The 21,473-nt window shown below is 42.5% G+C and overlaps 1 protein-coding gene across 6 annotated transcripts in view; it reads left to right on the top strand.

The window, feature by feature from the left end:
• The window catches only part of KLF3 (Kruppel-like factor 3 (basic)), a 34,253-nt gene extending 15,619 nt beyond the window's left edge, over positions 1 to 18,634 (top strand). For 5 of the 6 annotated variants that reach the window (XM_012644497.1, XM_012644496.1, XM_012644499.1 and 2 more), the window contains 4 exons: positions 6,674 to 7,154; positions 7,805 to 7,955; positions 12,842 to 13,002; positions 14,972 to 18,634. In XM_012644497.1, the coding sequence (XP_012499951.1) occupies positions 6,674 to 7,154; positions 7,805 to 7,955; positions 12,842 to 13,002; positions 14,972 to 15,153 (975 nt within the window). In that variant the 3' untranslated portion in view covers positions 15,154 to 18,634. The remainder of the gene's footprint in view (positions 1 to 6,673; positions 7,155 to 7,804; positions 7,956 to 12,841; positions 13,003 to 14,971) is intronic. The other variant, XM_012644501.1, reaches the window with a different exon arrangement.
• Positions 18,635 to 21,473: the final 2,839 nt, after the last annotated feature.

The following is a 21,473-nucleotide window of genomic DNA, read 5'->3' as shown; positions in this document are numbered from 1 at the left end:
ATAGGCAAATCTTTTCTCAAAGCCCCCAGTAATAAGTGAAATAAATACTCTCCTATCAACTGTGTGCCTTTTAATGAGTGGGACCCCTGCTTTCCTAAGCCCTGTGCCCCACACCCCCAAGACACGATCAGGACAGAACTCAGGCCACAGGTGAATCCAGTCGTGACAGAAGTAAGTTTACAGAAACTCTTCAGCCCTTCTATGTGTAAAAATATATTAAGAATAAAGCGATTTGCTTACGAAGCGTTGACAGTAGGCGTGTGGAGCTGTGGCTGCGCCAGAGAGGACGGGCAGAGCCAGCAAGGGGGAGGACCGGGAGACGAGGGTGGAATCCCGTTTTGCTTGGAGGCGTCTGTGGCGAGGTGGGGCTATATTCATCGTCCTTTTCGACACTTCAGTGCTAAGCGAGCCCCTCTCGTGAGCCAGGCCGCCAGATGCTCTTCCAGGTGTTTATACAGGCACTACACTAGTGCCATGGAGATGAGACCTGGGGACAGAGGAAGTGTCTGACTTCAGAGCAGGCAGCGGTTTAGACTTCAGGGGATCTGGTTTGTTGAATACTGAATAACAAGGCAGGACTCTCACTCCGCCTTGCTCTTTTCTTCCACGGGCTTGGAAAATACTCACAATGGGAAAAAGTTGGCCTGAGTTGTGTATCTGAAGGTTGGTAATGACACGCTTGCAAAATTAGATCATCTTTGTGCATTGGCTGTGGAGGTTCCTGCCAGAAATGTTTAGACAAGACTCGGGGGTCACTCTGAGGCCCTTGGAACTGAGTTGCCATGGATCTTACTAAGCCAGTGAAGTGTTTACCAGTATCTGCAATGAAAAGTTAAGTCAGAGGCTATATGGAAATAACATTTACATTCCAGGATGATAACTGGATAACCAAGTGTCTGAATATGATAACTGAGCATTCAGAAATTTATTAATCAAAAAAATAAATTTACTGTTATTCAGTGCTATCATCATATTCATCGACACCCTCCAACCACTGCGTGATCATGTTGGAGGAAAATGAAGGTACACAATTTCCCTATTAATTATATCCTTGGAATATGAATAGGTTTTTAGTACTGGAGAATATGATTAATATTATAAATGATGCAGAGCCATCAATGATGCGTTTTACTATTCAGTGTACTTCTAATGCTTCCAATCAAGCATGAAAATAAATATGGGTTGAGAGCCTAATTTAAAGCTAAAATGAAGGTCCACATTGTTAAGTTGGAATGATACAATTAAGTGCAAGGAAATGCACTTAACTGAAAAAATGGGAAATAAAATGAATTGAAATTAACTGTTAAACTTGTAATGTTGTAACTAATATTAATATATGAAGTTAAAGTATGTAGAAGTAGTTTTGCAATTAATGATCTTTTTCTCCATGCACTAGATTTCAATTTCAACTGACACTTAACAGAATTTAATTGGTTTCACCAAAAGTTAGCGTGGGTCTTTACGATGAAGGTTTTCTTTTTAAATCTTAATTTGTGAAACCTCAGTTAACAGAAACATTTGAAGAATAGGGTGGGCGTTATAATTATTTTACTTAAAAACATTAAATAAAAAGCTTTTGTTTCCACTCTTCTCCCTTTTTAAATTATTATTATTATGATTATTATTATTTTTGGTGGAGACGGTCTTGCTATGTTGCCAGGCTGGTCTCAAATTCCTGGCTTCAAGTGATCCTCCCAGCTCAGTCTCTCGAGTAGCTGGGATTACAGGCTCAAGCCACCATGCCCATCATTTTTATTTTAATTTAGTCTTTGATCTGAAAGTCAAAGTCTTTGGCTATTCAAGTCAATGTTGTAAACATTAAGGCATTATAGGGCATTTGAAAAAATTTTTAATTCTACAAATGAATAAAAATATTTTTAGCCCCTCACCCCACTTTTAAAAGGATAGCACAGCAAAAACAATGTTTGTTTGGTGTTTTGCTATAGATTAGAGAAAGTGAGGATGTCCCATTTCTCTTACCAAAATATAAGGCCTTCATACCGTGCTCCGCTAAACCTGCACTTTGTTAAAATTTGCAAGAATGGGGAGCAGAGAAGACCCTCCCTCCCCAGTTCTGTGCCTTGAATCTCTGCTACTCACTCTCCACACAGTGTTGGCAAGATCACCAGCAACTCTCTGAGCCTCCTTTTTTTAAAATTTTGTTAAACATGAGACAACATGTATATAAAATGCACATGTAAAGAAGTTGTTTTGACTATTTCCAAAAAGGTTGACAATTAAAGGATTTAATTCAAGAGGCAAAAAACAATTGTAAAAAGAAAAGCCCACAAAATTTTTTAAATATTCTTTATTTTTTTATTCCTGTAGAAAGATTCTTTTGGAAGAAAGTATATTCCCTTTTTTTTTTTTTTTCTGTTTTTAATGGAAAGTGTCATCTAACAGACTCCTTACAGATAGAGAAGAACTTAAAATCAGCAGTTTGCTCCATTCTAACAGAAACTTTTCAGGATGCTTCTGAGCCTGGTGGAACGGGAGCTTTCTGCTCTGGTTTGTGCAGAGGAGCGTGCCATCTTGTTTCCAGAGTGTGCGTAAGTGCACCGCGCCTTTCTGCACTTGGAGCTCCGCCCCTGGATGAAGATTCCTTTGACTTGCCCTGTCTCGGACGTGTACTTTTTCCACAGTAGTGAACAGGGAAGTGGAGACTTCATCCACTTAATATGTCTTGTAATGGAAAACTCACCAAACTATTCCCAGTAAGATAAGAAACTATTGAAACTCTCACTTTAGCATAAAAAGTTTATTTAGAGCTTTAGGAGATTTTCCAAACCCTGTGTCTTTTTCTCCGTCACAATTGCAGTCTTTTTTGTTTTGAGATTCAAAAGAATTGGTATAATTCTCAGCCCTCACGAGCACAGACGTGCTGCGATAGCATGTTAATTCAGTTCGCACATTCATCAAGTATTTATTGAGCACCTGCGCCAGGCCCACGCCTCACGTCTCAGAGAAGCAAAGCAGCAGTCAGCAAGGAAATGCACACTGTGTGGAGGTGTGGACTTTGGAATGCTTGTTACAACAGAAGGACAGGATTTTTCTTCATAGCAGATTATTTTGAAAAGTAAACCCATTACCATCCCTGGGCGGGGGGTGTGGGCAGGGAGGGACAGCCCCGTGTGTGTCTGGTCTTCATGCTGCTCTGTTCTAGGATGCAGGGTTTCCCGGGGTCAGCAGTGTGCACGGCGGGGCGTGGGATGTCCATCCATGGCCAGAGGCACATTTTCTGCGTCCTCACCACTCGCCTCTGATTTGGGTTTCAGACAGGTCCAGCCTTGCTTACTTGTTCTGCTTTGTTAGAAGCTAGCGATGGTCAGGAACAGAGGGGATGTGACTGTTTCCAGAGTGTACCCACCCGAGGCACATGCCCTGATCAAACCCTGTGTCAGTCCTTGCACTGGAGAACCACATTATTGCACACTGGTTGCAATAGCTCATGTGCTCCACCCAAATAAAATAAATCTGTCCTATAGAAGGTTCTGGTAAACACAGCTATTAAATTTGCCAGTGAACTACTTTGAAGGAACACATTTCTTTATCCTTTTGTAAGACAGGTGGACTAGAAATAGTTTATATACTCAGAGTCGGGTGTCTGTATCTAAAATGTGTGTCCCCACCTTTAGCCTTGAACCTTACAATAAATGCATTCCCCAGTATAGGGGACAGGGCATTCATTTGAGAGCAAACTATCCACAAACTAATATTTCTATGTCACTTTCTCTTTAGGCTTAAGAAACCTGAGAACATTATTAAATTTGCAAATCACTCAGGTTCTAAATTCCTGCTTTCCTTAAACTCACGCCATGGATAGAAAAATCCAGCAATGACAGCTATAAAAGTGTGTCCTCATTTTGCTCCCCATTTAGCTGCCAATAACTATTGGCATTAAAATCTAGGTCATAGAGAGGTCTTGGAAGAATAGCGCTGAAAATAAGAAAGAAGCTACATTTCAGTTGAGTAGAAACAATACTGCCTCCCATTTCCTCAAGTTTTATTCTGGTACCAGAACTATTGCGCTTTAGAGAATTATATAAAGCATGTTAGACTTTAGAACTAGGAGAAATCTTTCTCCCCCTTTTATTTAATTATTTCCTGGAACTCTCATTGTATATAGTTTGTAATATTTTTTGTTAATGAACCTTGTGCTGCTTTTAATAATGCCTATTTTAATATTTAAATTTAAATCTACTTAATATTTAATATTAATGTTGCTGTATGTTTTGGACATTGCACTTTATGTTGTACTATGTGTGCCTGGCTCTGAAGAAAGATAGAAATGGTCTTTGTTTGATCCTTGCTATATAAGTCAAAGCTGTTTTCATATATATACTTTGTATTTCCCGATTTTGTATCTTTCATGTCCTTGTTTTTAAGCAGTATTAGTAGTGAAAATGCTTTTTCCTCCCTTTAAGTTGACCTTTAGCATATTTATTTTATAGCTCTCACTTAGAGCCTTGCTATTCAAATAGGTGGTCTGTAGCACTTTGGGCCACTCTGCAGTGACGCAAAGTCTGCATTTTAACAAGATTCCCGGGTGAACGTATGTGCACAGTAAAGCCTGAGAAATCCTGGTTGGGAGCAGCGAAGCCCACACAGCGGGCACCCCTTGACTGCCAGAGGGCTCCTAGTACAGCTTGGTTGTCAGACATTATGTTCAGCTCATCGCTTAGGTCATCTCGTCACCTTGCGACCTCCTGGGAGGGGGTCCCACGTACCGCCTAGCAAGTTTGCTGCATCCTCACGGCACCTGCACTTCTAACCGTTTACTTTCTTGCCTTTTATGGAATTGTTTTTTTAACATAATAAATTTATTTTAAAGAGGAGCTTTATATCACTACTGTAAAAAATATGTATCAGGGTTTTTTAGCACATTCAAATAAACACACAAATATTTTAAAGTAACGTGTGTTCTTTCCGTACCCCACCTGTGTACCCCCAGAGAGACATACACCACAGTGCAGGAATCCCGGTTCTAGGAGGTTGTGCAGATTATAACAATCTGGAGAGAGAAAGAAAGGACAGAAGAAAACGAAACACATAAAAAAAATAAAAAAAAAAACCAAAACACATAATCTTAACAATGAGAAACTGACATCAAAACCAGATAAAGTTATGTAATAAAAAATGTGGCTGCCTGGGGCCCTGTGCCCTGACACCCTGATGCTCAGTAGGCCTGGAGGAGCACAGGCACCTGGAATTTTGAAAACAGCACAGCTGATTCTGAACCAGATACATGTGTCTAGGCCCAGAGAGGAAAGGGTATGATCTCCCAAGACCACTGCCGCCCCACCGCGGTTTGTACTCACAGTAGTGGGCACTGGAGGGGCAGGGAGGCTCAGAGTGGAGAGTGCTGGCCTGTCCCGAGTTGTCACTGCCTCCCAACCGTAAACGCGTAGGTTTTCGAGCTGGAAGAGACACAGCGTGTTCCTCACCACTGTCACGGTAAAACATGCAGGCACAAATAATTTTCCGCAAGTAAGCATGACACGTCATCACTAAAAATTTGTTCCGCTAAAATGCCTATGAATATAGAAAATGGCTTATGTTGAGTTTAATTTTTTAAAAATTAAACGTGCTTCTACAAAAAAATTTAACCAAAATACAACAATTTTAGTTAAGGAATAGAAGTAGTTTAGGTGAATTCCATGGTCTAGGATAGTGTGAAATTACTTTGATTTTATTCGTATTTAAAGCTGGTAGATGAAAGTTAGGTTATGCTGATAATGACAAGAGAGAAGGTACTGGAAGATAAATTATGTCACTTGTGGAGCAGGTCTAGATTTGGGATGAGACAGACCGTTCGCCTCCTCAGTGTCTCGTTAGGCTGCCCTCCAGCTTCATTGCTGCGTGAGTCGCAAGGTGTAGCGGGGTGAAGACTGGGCCTCAGCTTGTGCAAGTGGCTTCAGCACCATGTTTCCTCATGTGAGTCGTATCGCGTTGGTTATTTCTTATAGTTCTGTGTCGTCCACACATTTGGAAATCAGCTCGTCTACAGCTTCATTCAGATCATGAATGAGACCAATGAACAAGTTAGGGCCACGGACACAATTGCCCTAGTGAGGGGACCTTCAGTACAAAGGTGTATAGGGTGACTGACCCTCCCGGCGTGCCTACGACTGAGGAGTTACCTGGGACGTGGGGCTGCGAATGCTAAAGCCAGGACGATCCCATGCAAACTAAGATCAGTTGGCCCCCCTGGGCATGGGTCGTTCGGCCCAGCACAAGGTATATCATGCAGCCCCGTTTCTCTTTATCGCACACAAGGCCTGCTGAGGTTAAACACACTAAAGCTAGAGAGCATTTCTTGCCAGCCAGGAGCCCCATCCGAAAAGCAACAGGTTGGTTTGGCTCGGCTGGTTCTTGGTGAACTCCAACTCCAATTCCCAACAAAAAAGGCCCACAAGCCTGTGTTGTAGCCTGTTGTAGAATTTTGCCAGGTGTGAACCTTGACATTTGACGTGGGAATCACCTTAGAATTAAATTTCAGGCTTTCCTTGTGACCCAGTAACCACTAAGGTCAAGTATGTATCTAAATTTAAACTGCTTTGTAAAGCCCATGTAATTACAAGTGCCTTGTTCCATCTTTTTGTTTTAACTCATGTTTCAAGCAAATGCACTTGTTTGGCTGTTTACACTTTTTTCTTTTCTCCCTTTCCGATAGTCCTACCCATCTAATTACATGGAATCAATGAAGCCCAACAAGTACGGGGTCATTTACTCTACACCATTACCCGATAAGTTCTTTCAGACCCCGGAAGGCCTGCCCGGAATACAGATGGAGCCGGTGGACCTCACGGTGAACAAGCGGAGTTCTCCACCTTCGGCTGGTAATTCTCCTTCCTCGCTGAAGTTCCCGTCCTCGCACCGGAGAGCCTCGCCTGGCTTGAGCATGCCCTCTAGCCCGCCCATGAAGAAGTACTCGCCCCCTTCTCCGGGCATACAGCCCTTCGGCGTGCCGCTGTCCATGCCGCCAGTGATGGCGGCCGCCCTCTCCCGGCACGGAATACGGAGCCCTGGGATCCTGCCCGTCATACAGCCCGTAGTGGTGCAGCCCGTCCCCTTCATGTACACGAGTCACCTCCAGCAGCCTCTCATGGTCTCCTTGTCGGAGGAGATGGAAAATTCGAACAGTAGCATGCAAGGTAAATTCCACCACTGCTCTGTGCCGCTGCACCCGCTTAGTAGACGGGGTCTTCTCCAGGTGGTCTGGGTGAGGAAGCACAGGGCAGGAGCTGTCGAACTCTTCAAAGGATTCCTCGTCAGCCTGAGGCATTGCCATTTTTTTTTGAAGTGTTGATATTGGAAGAGCTCCCCAAAATCAGGCTAATTAATACCAAGATGATTGATTACTTTCACTGTATGATTGTCAACTTGGGGATGGAAAGAATCTTGAATTTTATATTGCTTTATTGGATACCAACATAGTTCTCGGTACAAAAGGCATTTAATAAATACTTTTTGATCATGGTGCTAACGAATGGCTATCAAAAACCACCTTGTTTACCGGCTGGTCATAGACAGAGGACTAAGGGATTGAAAGGAGAAAACCAAAAATCATAAGGAAGAACCATTTTGGGGGCTGTGTCTTAGAAGTCCAGTTCCTTGTTTGCTGCTTGTTGGCAAAGTAGTGGTCGGGAGAGACAAGAATCCCCACAGATTCATTCCTGCTGCAGTTTTGTCAAAGGCAAATAAATCTCACACGTCAGTGTTACAGACAGGAGCTCTGCAGTGAACTTAAAAGTTGAATTTGGTAAATTGCACACAGAGTGACTTTTCTATTTTTATTTTTTAGTACCTGTAATTGAATCCTATGAGAAGCCTGTATTACAGAAAAAAATTAAAATAGAGCCTGGGATCGAACCACAGAGGACAGATTACTATCCTGAAGAAATGTCACCCCCTTTAATGAACTCAGTGTCCCCCCCGCAAGCATTGTTGCAAGAGTAAGTATGTTTAGGTCTGCCTGGCATTTGCTTCGTGGCATGCGTCTCGGGACCTGGAATGGCGGCACAAGATTTCAAATGTGTGATGTGGCGTTTGGCCACGAGCGCCTTGTTGTGTGTGGCAGCCACTGAGCAGTGGCCCAGTGCCACTAGTCAGGATGGCAGAGTCTTTCCAAAAGCAGTGTGCTCTCTGTTACTCTGAGAGCATTATGGCAGATGATGTCAAGTTTTCAGTGAATTAGTCATCCATGATTTTGCACCTTTCCACATAAATCATTTTTATTCTTTTCATCTTTCCAGGTTGTGTATGCATAGTTTCCCCATAATCAGAACCCTTGCATAGATTGAATTTGGTATTCCAGATATTCTGCTTAACCTTGGATCATGAAAAGTTTTCATGTGGACACACATAGTCCTCTCTATTGTCACTTCTAATCTAGTACATTGTTTCTATTATGGAGAGTGTCTTTAATCAAAAACTTTAGGCCAACCACAAGCCCAAGAGAGACACTCCAAAACAAGTCCTGTAAACAGTGGTGGCAACAGAAAGCTGTCCGTGTAGCTCAGAGAAGCTCAGCATTGAAAGAACTCTTTGTTCTCTGGTCTTTTGAATCCAATCTGCCCGCAAGAGCTCAGTCTCCTGCGCTATTGCCATCTGCTAGGGAGGTTGCGCTGTCTTGGTCAGCATCCAAGCACGCCAACGGTGGTTTGTTTAGGTCCGACGTGCTGTAATGTGTTGATACCACACACAGGTTAAATGTCATTCATGGGATCTGCCACTGTAGATAACCTTGACGTTCACCGGTGATCACGCCAGGTTTGCAGTCACTAAGATGGCCTTTGGATCCAATGAGGATCCCAGTTCTGCTCTCCACCATTTGTATGACCTTGGACTAGTCCCTTAATCTTGCTGTCCCCATTTCCTCTCCTCTTTATTTTCATTATTTATTGTAATTTTTGTCATTATAATTGTCTTGGGTTATGGGGCTTCGGCACTGGGCTTGGTGGCCGCTTCCTAGTACAAAGGCAGCAGTCGCTGCCCGTGCGGGGCCCCTTCCGTGGCCCTCCCACATCACCTCCTCTCCACTTTGAATGAACGTTCCACCCACCTTTCTGCTTTGTCTTCTCACCCCTCTACCTCGCACGATTAACTCTGCAGCAGGACGTGAATCCTCTGGTTTTAGAACAGCTATTTTCTGATAACTTCAAATATATCCTGGTTGTATCCACATTCAGCTTGGTAGGCGCCTTCATAGTAGCTCAGGGATTAATTGTCTGCTGCACCAAATCGTATCTTTTTTTCCCGTGGTCATGTGCTCCCTGATAGATGAGTGACTCTTCTTAGCCAGCAGCATGGGCGGGGAGGGAGGGAGGGAGTGTCGGCGGAGTGTGCATCATCGCTGTTCACAATTGCATAGTGCCCTCCTCCCTCAAAAAAAGAAAAGAAAACTTCTCCGGGTGTTTTCAAAGGAATTATTTTATTCCTCCGCAACAACAAGGAGTGGGAGTCAGAACAAATGAAGAACTGAGCTGCCAAGACATTAGATAACTCGCCTGTAATCACCCCGTTACCACTGAGGGGTCTCCTGGGGCTGCTTTCCAAGTAGTGGTTTTCTTGCCACCTTGTCATATGTCACTGACGGTGTCAGCTCGTGCTCTCGGGAAAGAGAAAGCAAAGTGACTAAACAAAACGGACACATCTTGCAGGCTGAATGGCCTTTTTTTTTTTTTTTTTTTTTTTTATGTAGAGGGGTATCTCTGGCATGGTAACTAGCAACACGCCATGTACTTGTAGTTGTTCCCGCTCAGGCGATGAAAAAGATGCTGTAAAACTAAATAAGCCCAAGTGCCTGCGTGGAGGGCCACAGTCCAGGTTCATGCGCATCCGGTGCAAAACATCACAGAAGCTGATTTTTTTCCAGTAACCACTGTGTGTCTATAGCAGATTTGAAGGCAATGTTCTATGCTCTGAATTCTGCTGGAAAGAAAATTCTTTTTTCTTTCCTATTTTAAGTAATGTTCTTTTGATGATCTTAAGCTCCAGTAGTTTTTAATGATTAATGAGTAATATGCTTATTTTAGTGCTGACCTAAGAATGCATTTTGTTCCTCAAAAAAAAAAAAAAAAATTCAGCAGATTAGCCACAACTGGGCCATGTGCTCTTTAAGGAGTGCTCTCACAGGTGTGATTGAGCAGCTTCTTGGGGTGTGCCCAGTAGGGCCCGCACAGGAAAGCAGCTAGCCAGGAAAGAGTCGCTGGCAACCGGACTTCTCGGACCATTGCGGTGAGGCAGCCCCGACACTGTTCACCTTAGGAAACCCTTCCCTTCCAGAGGCAGACTTTAAGTACAGCTTTGAAATCTATTTGCTTGATCATAGTGTTACAGCTGTAGAATTATTTTTAAAGGCACTCAAAGGTATATTGAATTCTAAAAATGGGTTATATGTTTACATATGTGAAAATGTATTTAGCACGAAAAGCTTGAGGATCGGATTTCTCTATTTAGTTGTGTACGAATTGTAGCTAACTCAAAACAGTGACCAGGTATCAGATATTGAAAAGCTGTCCTAACTTCCTGGTTCTAATGATCCCAAACTACCTTTTTAAAAGTGAGCAGTGAGGAGACCAAAAAGGGTAAGGACCCAGGATTCTTCCCTAGCCTCAGCCTGAGCCAGCAGGCTCCTCAGGTGAGCTGCTAACCACGCTCAGAGCGTCGCTACTTTCGAGGTCGACAGTAACTCGGAGGGAGATTTCCTGGTCTGGGGACATCCCAAGAAACTCCTCATGAAATTAAACAGCTGCAGGGTTCAGAGTTCCAAATGGGTGAAGCATTTCTGAAGTTCAGAATACTCACAGCTCCCATTTAGTAATTTTGCAGACGTTGTTCTTAAGTGCACTGTGCACGTCCCTCAGCGTGGTTATCATCGTCCCCATTTTATAGAAAAGACACTGAGACAGAGAGTGAGGACCTTGCCCAGGACCAGAGCCTGCCAGTGCCGGAGCTGGGATTTAACGTCAGAGCCCTCGGCCTTTCGGCACGCCTCTGCATGTGAAATAAACAACTGGAAAAGCAACGGTAGCTACAACACAGGACCATTAGATTCCCAACGCACAGAATCCAGTGATTGGGAGGGATTTCTCAAGTGGTCTGAGACGGATACTCTCGAAGTATCCCAGAGATGGGGGAGAGTATTTAGTTAATCGTTAAATGTCTTGCCCTGCATTTTATTTCCTGATGTTCTCTTAATGAAGAGGAAACATTTTCATTAGATGGTATTAAGGTTGAACTGGTAGCTTTTTTCTACTTATTGAAGAATTTTAAGTGAATAACTCAGCCTTATAAAAACTGTTCATAAACCTCTCACTCCTGTCTTCTCTGTGTGCACGTATATATAATCGAACTCCACGTTCTTTTCCCCTCTCCTCACTATTCCGTGTTCACTTGTCCATGTGTCTAAACTCGGCTGTTTATCCATCTGTGCTCCTTTTCCAGACGTCAAGGTAGGACGGTAAAGTGATGCTCAAAAATGAGTTTTTCTTTGCTCATAAGAAAACGTGAGAATTAAGGTCACTTAGAATAAACACACCTTTTATTCTATTTCTCGTCACTCCTCAGCGTGCCTGAAAAAGTTATTGGCAAGGGATGTGTATTCAAGTTTTCACCAAGACAAAAACGCAAATTTCATTTCAGAGACTCTCCTTTGATTTTTATAACTAAATTTTATTATCATTTTTTTATTTTTAGCCTCACAAACTGGAGTGTTTACTCTCATGAAATTCTTTTTTCCTTTTCACCAATCTTTTTTTTCCTCATACACAGTTGTACAAAACATTCATGAATTGTTGGGAACATTGCAGGAACTGTGGATTCACATTTGAAAGAGAAGTCTTTCATTGCAGCTGCAGCCCAACTGCATACGCCTTCGACGCGTCCAGTGTTTAGTCTTTAGGGAAAGTGAGTGAGCGGATGAGAACGTTTCAGTTACTTACGTTAGTCAGAGGGGAAGCTTGAGACGGCTTCACAGACTTTCCCCAGCACGTCCCCATCTACGCTTTCTCTCTGCACCTTTCTTTCTGGAAAAGAGAAAGCTCATAGTAATGGTGTTTAACAGGATTTGACTTCAGATCCACCCTGCGAGAGAATCAAGGGAGGGAGAATGTCCTGTGTCCCGTGGGGGAACCGGTGTCACGGGTGGCTGCTGCCACTGAAGTTCTCCCCCTACAGGAATAATAGTGACAGTGAAGGTTTGAGTTTGTGAAGATAGCAAAGCTGGCTTTGTTTTTTTTTTTTTGGAAGAGCTAGCATTTAAAAATTAAATGTGAATTGGCAGTCTCTAAGACTCCAACTAAATGCCAGTTATGTAAAGGATAAAATACAGGTACATCTTAGAGTGTGGTTGCCTGAGACTTGGGAATTTGCCCGTTCCCAATTCCCCTAAAGAACAATAATGAAAAGGAGGACCTGTGAAAAGATACTGCGTTCAGCATTGCCTAGTACCACGAAACTCCAAATAGGCAAATGTTTGTGGAGGGAAAGAGCCTCCCAGCACTCGGCACCGCCCTCTAGCACAGCAGCTCACCCTTCTTACTGTCGTTACTTACCTCCATGTCTGTCTCCCCTAGAGTGTGAGCTCCTCGAGGGCAGGAACCCCGTTTTTATTCATCTTTGTGTCCCGGTGCCAAGCACGGTGCCTGGCTCATGGTAGGTGCTCACTAAATGTTTGTTGAATGAATATAGCAGTGCTTCTTGGGTTGGTCAGCTAATTTCTTTTTGTTTATTTTGTTGGGTTTTTTGTTTGTTTTGCCCAGTATTGTTAATGCTTTTAGTAGACTGAAGAAAGGGAAGAGCCTTCTCAACATTCTGTATTTAACCTTGGCTTTCGTAGGAATCATCCTTCAGTCATAGTGCAGCCTGGAAAGAGACCTCTACCTGTGGAGTCTCCGGATACCCAGAGGAAGCGGAGGATACACAGATGTGATTATGACGGGTGCAACAAAGTGTACACTAAAAGCTCCCACTTGAAAGCACACAGAAGAACACACACAGGTATTAGACTTCCTTCGTCTTTCTTCTTAAGAAGTATTAGAATGGAACGCTAAAGACGAAAGTTCTGGCTTTCAAAGTTATTATAATAAGATTTTTTCAGGCATCTTGAAAGTTATCCTAGTCAACTATAGATATCTCTGTTAGTCTTAAAGAGTGAAGGTTTTGGGAAGTTAGAATAGACTGAAAGCGATCCACGTAACAAGGTCCTCACAGTCCCAGCTCTGCACTCTAGGAAGGGAAGGAGGACGGGATGGAGCCTTCGCTGCGGCAGCAGAGAAGAAAGTGCTTTAACTATCGGATGTGGCCTTCATAGGCGCTACTGTTTAACGCACATCGTCAGATTCCTGAGAGCAAAGCACTGCCCTTTGTGCAGAACAGATGCACGCAGCGGCTCAGTAGCAATGGAATCCAAATAGATCATCCTCGAAGGAAAGGAAGGTGGAGAAACGGGGGCGGGGGTTTGTCTCCCATGCCATCGTCTGCCGCGCTTGTTTTAGGGTGTCGTCCACCTTGCCTGGATTAGACATAGAGAGTGCTAGCCAGGTCATGCAAGAATTGTTGCAGAGGTGAAGAAAGCGTGAAATTGTTCTTACTGCCTCTGAACATGGTAGCACATCTGAAGGAAATCACACGGACACGTTACCCCCAGCCTGAGTGCGGTCAGCGTCGGCGACTGATGCCCAGTAAGGCTCGTCTCGCTGCAGACTCCTGGATGTGACATTTTAGTTTGACAGCAACTTGCCTCTGTGCATTTTCCCTAACTCGGAGCTTAGATTGTTTTTCTGAGTCTTGTGAGTCATTCTCGGAATATTTATGAAGGGAGGAATCTGGGGCTTGGAAGAGAAGGCAGGAGAGTGTCTGGCAGTGCGGAAGTGGAGCTCAGCTGAATCCTGGGGAGGCAGAGGAAGCTGAGGGAAAAGCAGCCCGCATTCCACTGTCGCTTGGCTTGGACACAGTGCTACCCCGGAGAAATCTGAAGGTGGCGGCCTGTGTTAGGAAGAACACCAAAACAGCAGCACCAAATCAACTCATAAAAGGAACCCTAGGGCTTTAATGGGACCCAAGAGGTGGATGTCACCGACTTCCAACCTACGGTAAAAAAGACATTGACTATTTAGGTGACAATTCAGATGTGGGAAAAACGTGTATATTCTGTACGGCGAAACAGATAATACAAATTCTGAATATAGCATTGAAATGCTAAGGAATAGCAGTCCTGCAAGGTTTCTAGAGAACAAGGGGTGTTAAATGGAAATAACTTGTGACGCTCGTTACTAATTTAAACATGTAGGATTGCCATAAACACCCTTTTCATTTGTAGGGGTCTTCATGGTGGCCCTGCCTGTCACTCCCCCATAAAGGGTAAATTCCTCATCTGTAAATTATCTTTAGAGGGGGCTGCAAAAATGTAGCTTTGAACACATGGGGAGGAATTACTATATTTTTAGTACTTCTGCGTTAAAGCAGTATACCTAGGCATAATCGTTAATTGGCCGAACAAGAAAACAGGATAGTTCAGTTGATAAGAGACTTCATATTTTTAGAAAACGATTGAAGAGTACTACAGAGCCCCACAAACTTTTGATTTTCACTTCTCATTAAAGAAATAGCACTGCGTATAATTCAGCACCCAGGTGGGTTTAAGACTTTAGATGTACAAATGCAGTTCACCATGTGTTAATTAAGTCATTATTTGGTGGTAGTCCCTCAGAATGGATTTCAGTAACTTTATGTTTTAAGAACTCTTAGAAATCTTCTCCCACCTTTTTTTTTTGGCAGAGAGCCAAATAAACATTAAGAGAATTAATTCATTTTTTTCTTCCTTGTCCTATAGTGGTTTATAAGGCACTGTGTTGTTGAGGGACAAATGTATGAACGCATCTTGGAAATAATATTTCTCAAGCATTAGCTAAGAAATCTTCACTGTCTTTACAGGAAAATTAAACAATTTTCTTTTACCATTTTGCAGGAGAAAAACCCTACAAATGTACGTGGGAAGGATGCACATGGAAGTTTGCTCGGTCTGATGAGCTAACAAGACATTTCCGAAAACATACTGGAATCAAACCTTTCCAGTGTCCAGACTGTGACCGCAGCTTCTCCCGTTCTGACCACCTTGCCCTACATAGGAAACGCCACATGCTAGTCTGAACGCCTCCGTCTCCAGCCTCAACACGACCCCCACTCACCTGGCTCTCTCTCTGTCCTCCCTCCCATTATCTAACACATTTTTTACATGTACATTTTAATTTTGATTCAGCTGGTCTGAATCTCTGAATTTATATCATTCACAACTTCCATATGGTCAGTAGTAGATACTCTCTAATCCTCCCTCTCCTTACCACGGGTCAGACCTAAAGAATGTGAACACTTTTTTTTTTTCGGGGATGCTAAGCAAACCCTTCTAGATACGTTTAATGTAATGAGAACAAGGGAACATGTAAATTAACATAGCCAGCTGTCGGTTTCTCCATGTATTCCTCAAAAGAATGTCAAAGTAAATGTATTAGAAATATAGTATCCAGCCTGCTAGTCCTTGCCAGAGACATTCTGTGCCCTGCGATCACATTTTATTCTTGACAGCCGAAAGGAGGATGGTCTCTTTCACCGGTTAGCTAGAAGTACAGCAAGATTTCAAGCTAGTACAGTCAATTCTTCCATCGTCCTTCACAAATCTTGCTTGTCAGCCCGGAGTTATCACCTCATCTGAATCAAGTTCTTTGCCCTCCTTTGTGCCTGCAGCCCATGTGGAGATCTTTGCCATCCCTGGGAGATGAGCCAGAGCTTTGGTTTAGGTGGGCGACGTGTCCCAGTTCGAGGGATGGACGCTGTGCTTGCGTGGCCTGGAGTAGGAGCAGGGGCCACTGAGCTGGGGAAGCCGGGGAGGCAAAGGGGGAAGCCGGCCTTTCCTCCTGGGCTGGGGGTTGGTGAAATTTCAGCATGTGGTTAGCTGTGCCGGGCGTTCCTGGAGCTTCGGGCTCTGCGTGCTCCGCTGTGCAGAACCATGCGTAAAGCCAAATGCCGATGACGTCATCCTTGCCACTATCTCCATTCCTACAATGTCCTTAACAGGAGATTGTCAAGCATTGATAGTAGGGACTCCACGAAAATATTTGCCTAGTAACAGTAAAAGATCTTTTGGGTAAGAGTATGGATGGTCTGTCTTTTACCTGAACCTGCATACAGCTTTTTTGTAAACAGGGAACTGTTGAGTGGTACTCGTATTCCCGTATCAAATTAATCATGTAGCTTTTATACAGAAACTCTTCTGTGTGAGCTGTAAGGTGCCAAATTGGCTGTCATTTGTGTTCATGACACAGATCATAAAGAAGCATCTGCTAATGCTTTAGTAGATTCATTGAATTAAGCCTGGAGTGACACTATTTGTAAATATGATTAGTTGTGAAGCACACATACCTTTATTTTGGGGCTTTCTGAAAAATACAGAAAACCACAGATCAGGGATTCACATACATAACTCAAAAATTCCCAAAAGTTTACTATTAGAGCTGGCAATTTCCTATCACTGTCAAGTATCAGAACAAACTGAAAATAATGACTCATGTGTATGTTGAAGATAAATAGCACCATCATTGGAGCAAGTTTTTCAAAAGCAGGCTTTTGAGCACCACAGTCCATGCCAATAAAAATGATTCATGCATAGAAATGCCGTCGGTCCTGAATTTGAAGAAAGTGGGCAACAGTGGTTAAATGTAGGTGCGCATAACCAAATGCACCTTCATCCCTCCTTAATGAATCGAGGAGAGAAGAATGGAATTCCGAACATTCATCCCAGCCACAACTCGGGATCCAACACAACCTTAACTGGGAGGAATACATTGTTTAACCGTTTTTAAAACATCAGCGAATGGGTGATTCTAGAGGCCTGTGAATTTTGTGGGGAGCTTGCTTTGATGGCCCTACATCAATGAAAATTGTAGGGACTGTGTGTACCTGAAGGGTGCCACTCAGCCCTGTGAACCAACTGAAAGGAAATGTAGTTGAGAAATGCAGAGAAGTTTGTTATCTTGGCACTTGGTTTTGATTTTCTTTCTTTTTTCTTTTTGTTTTTTTTTTTTTAGCACTGCAAAATTTATTTAGAACATAAAACATCCTAATTGGGCTATTTTTTTTTTCTTCTTTGCAACTAAGACATGAATTGAGGGATAAAAATGGCTCTTTGAAAAGTAGATACTGTCTGTATTGTAAATGCTTAATCACATTCATGCCCAAGTGTTCATTTCTTGAAATGCTTCTTCCACAACACGCAGAATAAAGATGGAATGCAAGGAACTTTTTTGTTATGGTGGAAAATAACTAGCTTATGTGTGTTCCAACGCATATAGGGGGGAAGGGGACAGAAAGGATAGAACTGATCTTTGAATCAGCTTTGAGTCTGAGTTTAGTTAATAGAAAGCTTCAAGAGTTCTCATGAAATTTGATGCATTTGCTATAGCATATTTAAATTTTGTTCAAAAGGTCAAGCAAGACCCTGCAAAGACTCTTACACATTGCACTTACACGTTGCGAAGACTCTTGCTGAGATTATATTAACAGTTCGTTAACAAAGATCCAGAGTTTCCAACTCTGGAAAAACAGCCCACAGAGGCCATTCTCTGTTCCCATGCTGGTCAATATACTTTTATTGCCAATTGGCCATCACCAAATTCTTCTTATATATATATTTGTATTTTACTGTGGTAGTTGAGAAATTTAGTCTCTTAGCCACTTTTAGCTGTTACTGTGGAAGACCTCAAATATGCGATAAGATGCCCTTGAACGTGCGGTTTTAATGACGCGCCGTGTCACCATCCGTGGTGGTTCTAACTGCCATGTTTTACATTGACAAGAATGATACGTAAACGTGAGGTTGGAGTCGTGAATTTTGCTTGTTACAGCGTTTCTTCAGTTAGTACCCTTCAGAGAAGTCAGAATTAAATCAGAATCCATCCTATTTTAGAGTTTTAAAATGTGAATCTACATTATAAATGGGCATTAACATCCTAAATCACTTGGTTTGGAGAATGCGTTAGCAGCATAGCTCTGTTCAGCCAAGGAGACGCTAGATACACAGAAGTTTCAAGAGCCTTGGAGCAGGGCTACAGGGGAACTATATATGAATGTGTATATTTTGCTAAACACACATCTGCACTATCAGTATTGCACTAATGTGGAATTTGAAAGATTATATGCTGATACTATGTATCTGCACATCATTCCTGATTAGATTGTTTTAAAGACAATCTTAAAGATTTAAGGTTTTAAAATAATTTGGTTTGAAAATACATAGTTGTCTTGAAGGAATTGCTGTAATACATGAAGTTGCTCAGAGTTGTCTTTATTCTCTTGGTCAAAGTTAATTTCTAAGTGATTGCAAATTCACCTAAATAATACATTTAGAAAGCCATTTTACATGCATTAAATGAGGGCTACAACAATATTGTTTTACAAATACTAGCACTTTTTTTTCTGTTATGTACTTAGTGTTAGAGGGTCAAAATAATCTTTCTGCTTAGCATCTCTTAAACCATACCTGCAAGTATAGCAGGATTATTACATTTACAGTATACTTTAATACTTGTATAAACTATGCAGAAATTTTTAATAAAGTGTAATATATTTTATAAGCTAATAAGACTGAATGGGTAAAGGTTTTTAGCATGCATTAGTATACTTGCAAATACTGAGACATTTTGGTAATCTTTCTTACTAAAGATGTGAATGTTTAATGTACCTTCTCTGTTTCTACTCTGTAGTCCAATGGGAATTCAGTAATGACATTTTGTCATGTCAAACTGTGAACATAAATTTGTACTGTACAGTCCTCATATACTATATACAGTATGCAATATATGTATTATATACTTGTTAATAAAACCATCAGAATATTGAGTGTGACCATGTGATTACTATATATGCAGTGATCACTAGGAACAAATCTTAAATGAGCAATGCAAGAGCCCCTGCTTAGCAATTTCAAAGTAAATCACTCTTTGATGGGTAATCATTATTTAATGGAGGGAAAAAAAGATCTAACTGGAAGATGCACTAAAGTAATTAACTCAGCCCTAAAGCTATGTCTCTGGTTTTTCTGAGAACAGCCAACAAGGAGTCTTCTAAGCTCAAACCATAAAACTACAGAATATAATACCTAGTGCATTCTTAAAGTGTTTTACTTAATTGTGGTTTATTACCCCTACCTGCTTCCAAAAAGATTTTGCAGTGCCTTGTATGAAAAGACACATATGTAAATCCTTTAAATTTTTCACTAGGGTAATATCAGGGTTCGTATCTTGAGAAGTAGGGAATTAGGAGTGGGACAGTAACTGCATTGCAGTAGATAATTCTGGATAAATACGATTATATTTCAAGCCTTTGGTAGCCGTGTCCGTGGACACTGCAGTCTCTTCAGCATCACAGGAACAAGCAGTTTCTGATAAGCATTTAGAGTTCTTTTGTTTAAGACAAAATGTAATAACCTCTCCTCTCTCCTCTCTCCCTCCTAATGTAATTGAAACAAGATGCTGATTTGTTAGATCTCAGCAGCTTCCCACAGCCTGGACTTATTTTAGCGAAACGCGAAATAATGTGTGGCTGGCACTGAACCCCTGACTCAGCTTCCCGGGGTGGGAGTGGCAGCCGCTCAGGGGAAGGCGAGGCTACAGGCCGCTCCGGGCCCTCCCCAGCCTTCTCGGCCCTTCGCTGCTTCTGTGCCGAGGGGGCCCAGCGCAGGCACGAAAGCCATCGCGTGTGACTGAGACCCTGAAGCAGCGTCAGCTTGGCTTAGTCCCGTTGACCGCTTGGCTTGGCTTAGTCCCGTAACCCTTGCACTGTGTTTCTCGTAACGTGACCCTTGCCAAGTTCAAAATAAGCCCATCGTTCTAGGAGGAATTGTACAAGCTGTATTCTGCCCAGGAAAATGACCAAGGTGTGACGTGGATTCTATGAGAAACTAAATCTTTGAGGAATGGTTAAACAAAGCAAGGATATTGGACACAAAAAAAGATAATACATAGCCACTGCTTGCCCCTTAAATTCGCCCCTCTGTCTCGGGATCCAACCTACAGTGGATTGAAAATACTCAGGGTAAAAAAAACCAATAACAATAACGGTACAAAATACAAATAAAAAGCACACGGTACAACTATTTCCATAGCATTTATGTTGTATTAGGTATAAGTAATGTAGAGATAATTTAAAGCATAGAGGAGGTTATGTAGAAATGTCACACCGTTTTACATGAGGGAGAGCATAGAAAGACGTCGGTGTCTCCGGGGGTCCTGAAAGCAGCCTCCCAAGGACGCTGAGGAACAAGTGTGCTCCAAAGGCCGTCAGGTTAAAGGAAGCGGGATTAGGAGTCTTGCTGGGAGACGAGTTATCAATCCTAGTATGAATAAAAGAAAGAAATGGCTCAGTTCAGAGAAGGATGGTGTTAAAAGATAAACTTAGGCACATTAAAATTTTAAAGAGTTTATCTGAGCAGACGGCGATCCGTGGATTGGGCAGTACCAGACAAAAAGCAGCTGGGCTCCACCAAGGCTGCTGGGGGGAGTGTTTATAAGGTGTTCCCAGAAGCAAAACAATTATTTGATTGGCTAAAGTTGACAGTCCATAGTTAGAGGCTAGTTGGGGGTTTCTCTTTGGTAAAAATCTCTCGTTAGAGGTTAGTTGGCGGTTTCTGATTGGCTAAGCTTAAGTTTTATCTTCTTAGGCTATGATCATTCGCTCTGATTTGGGCTTTGGTTTGCTTACACAGGAACCCAAGGCACTGGAGCTGTCTCAGCCTAATGCCTTCCTAATTAATTTGAACAATGGGTTGAGATGGTAATAAATACATATAGATGTATGAATTAGATCATTAGGGACCAGAGTGACAAGAGTGTATGCACAAAACAATGAATTGTTCTTCAAGGATACGTTCACTTTAAGATGTGTAAACCAAACCTGCTACCATTTCTTATTGTCCGAGCAGATCTTAGTCCCAGTAGTCAGCAACGGTGCTGTATGCAGAGTGACTCCCAATTTGGAATGACACATGCTGTAAAAAGACTCAGGAACTCCATCAACCCAAGGACTCGGCATCTAGAGAACTCTGGGACAGGAGGCTCTTGGGGACTTTCGAGCCTCACCGATCTGCTCCAGAACAGATGTCATCTGCTGCAAAGTCCAACAGCTTGTCTGGCAGTTGCACACCAACAAGGCTGTGCTCACGTGGTCCCTCAAACTGAAATCCCACCCGCACGCTCAAACCAGCTTCTCCTGCATCGTCTTCAGTACCTACTTCTTGCTCAACACACTTGATCCTGCCCTCTCTGAAGTCGCTCATCGCACTCTATTTTTTTCCGTACTCTCTTCCTCACCAGAACAAGATCCCCACGGCTGGCTGAGACTCGTCTACCTTTGTGTCCTCACCACACACGCAGAGAAGGCATCGTTAGATAGTAGTCTGGGAATAGCCAGGTCTGAGTTCT

The sequence above is a fragment of the Propithecus coquereli genome, unplaced genomic scaffold (assembly GCF_000956105.1).
Source record: "Propithecus coquereli isolate 6110/MARCELLA unplaced genomic scaffold, Pcoq_1.0 Scaffold213, whole genome shotgun sequence".
Taxonomy (NCBI): domain Eukaryota; kingdom Metazoa; phylum Chordata; class Mammalia; order Primates; family Indriidae; genus Propithecus; species Propithecus coquereli.
The sequence above is the reverse complement of the archived record's forward strand: the minus strand, read 5'-3'. Positions and strand labels throughout refer to the sequence as shown.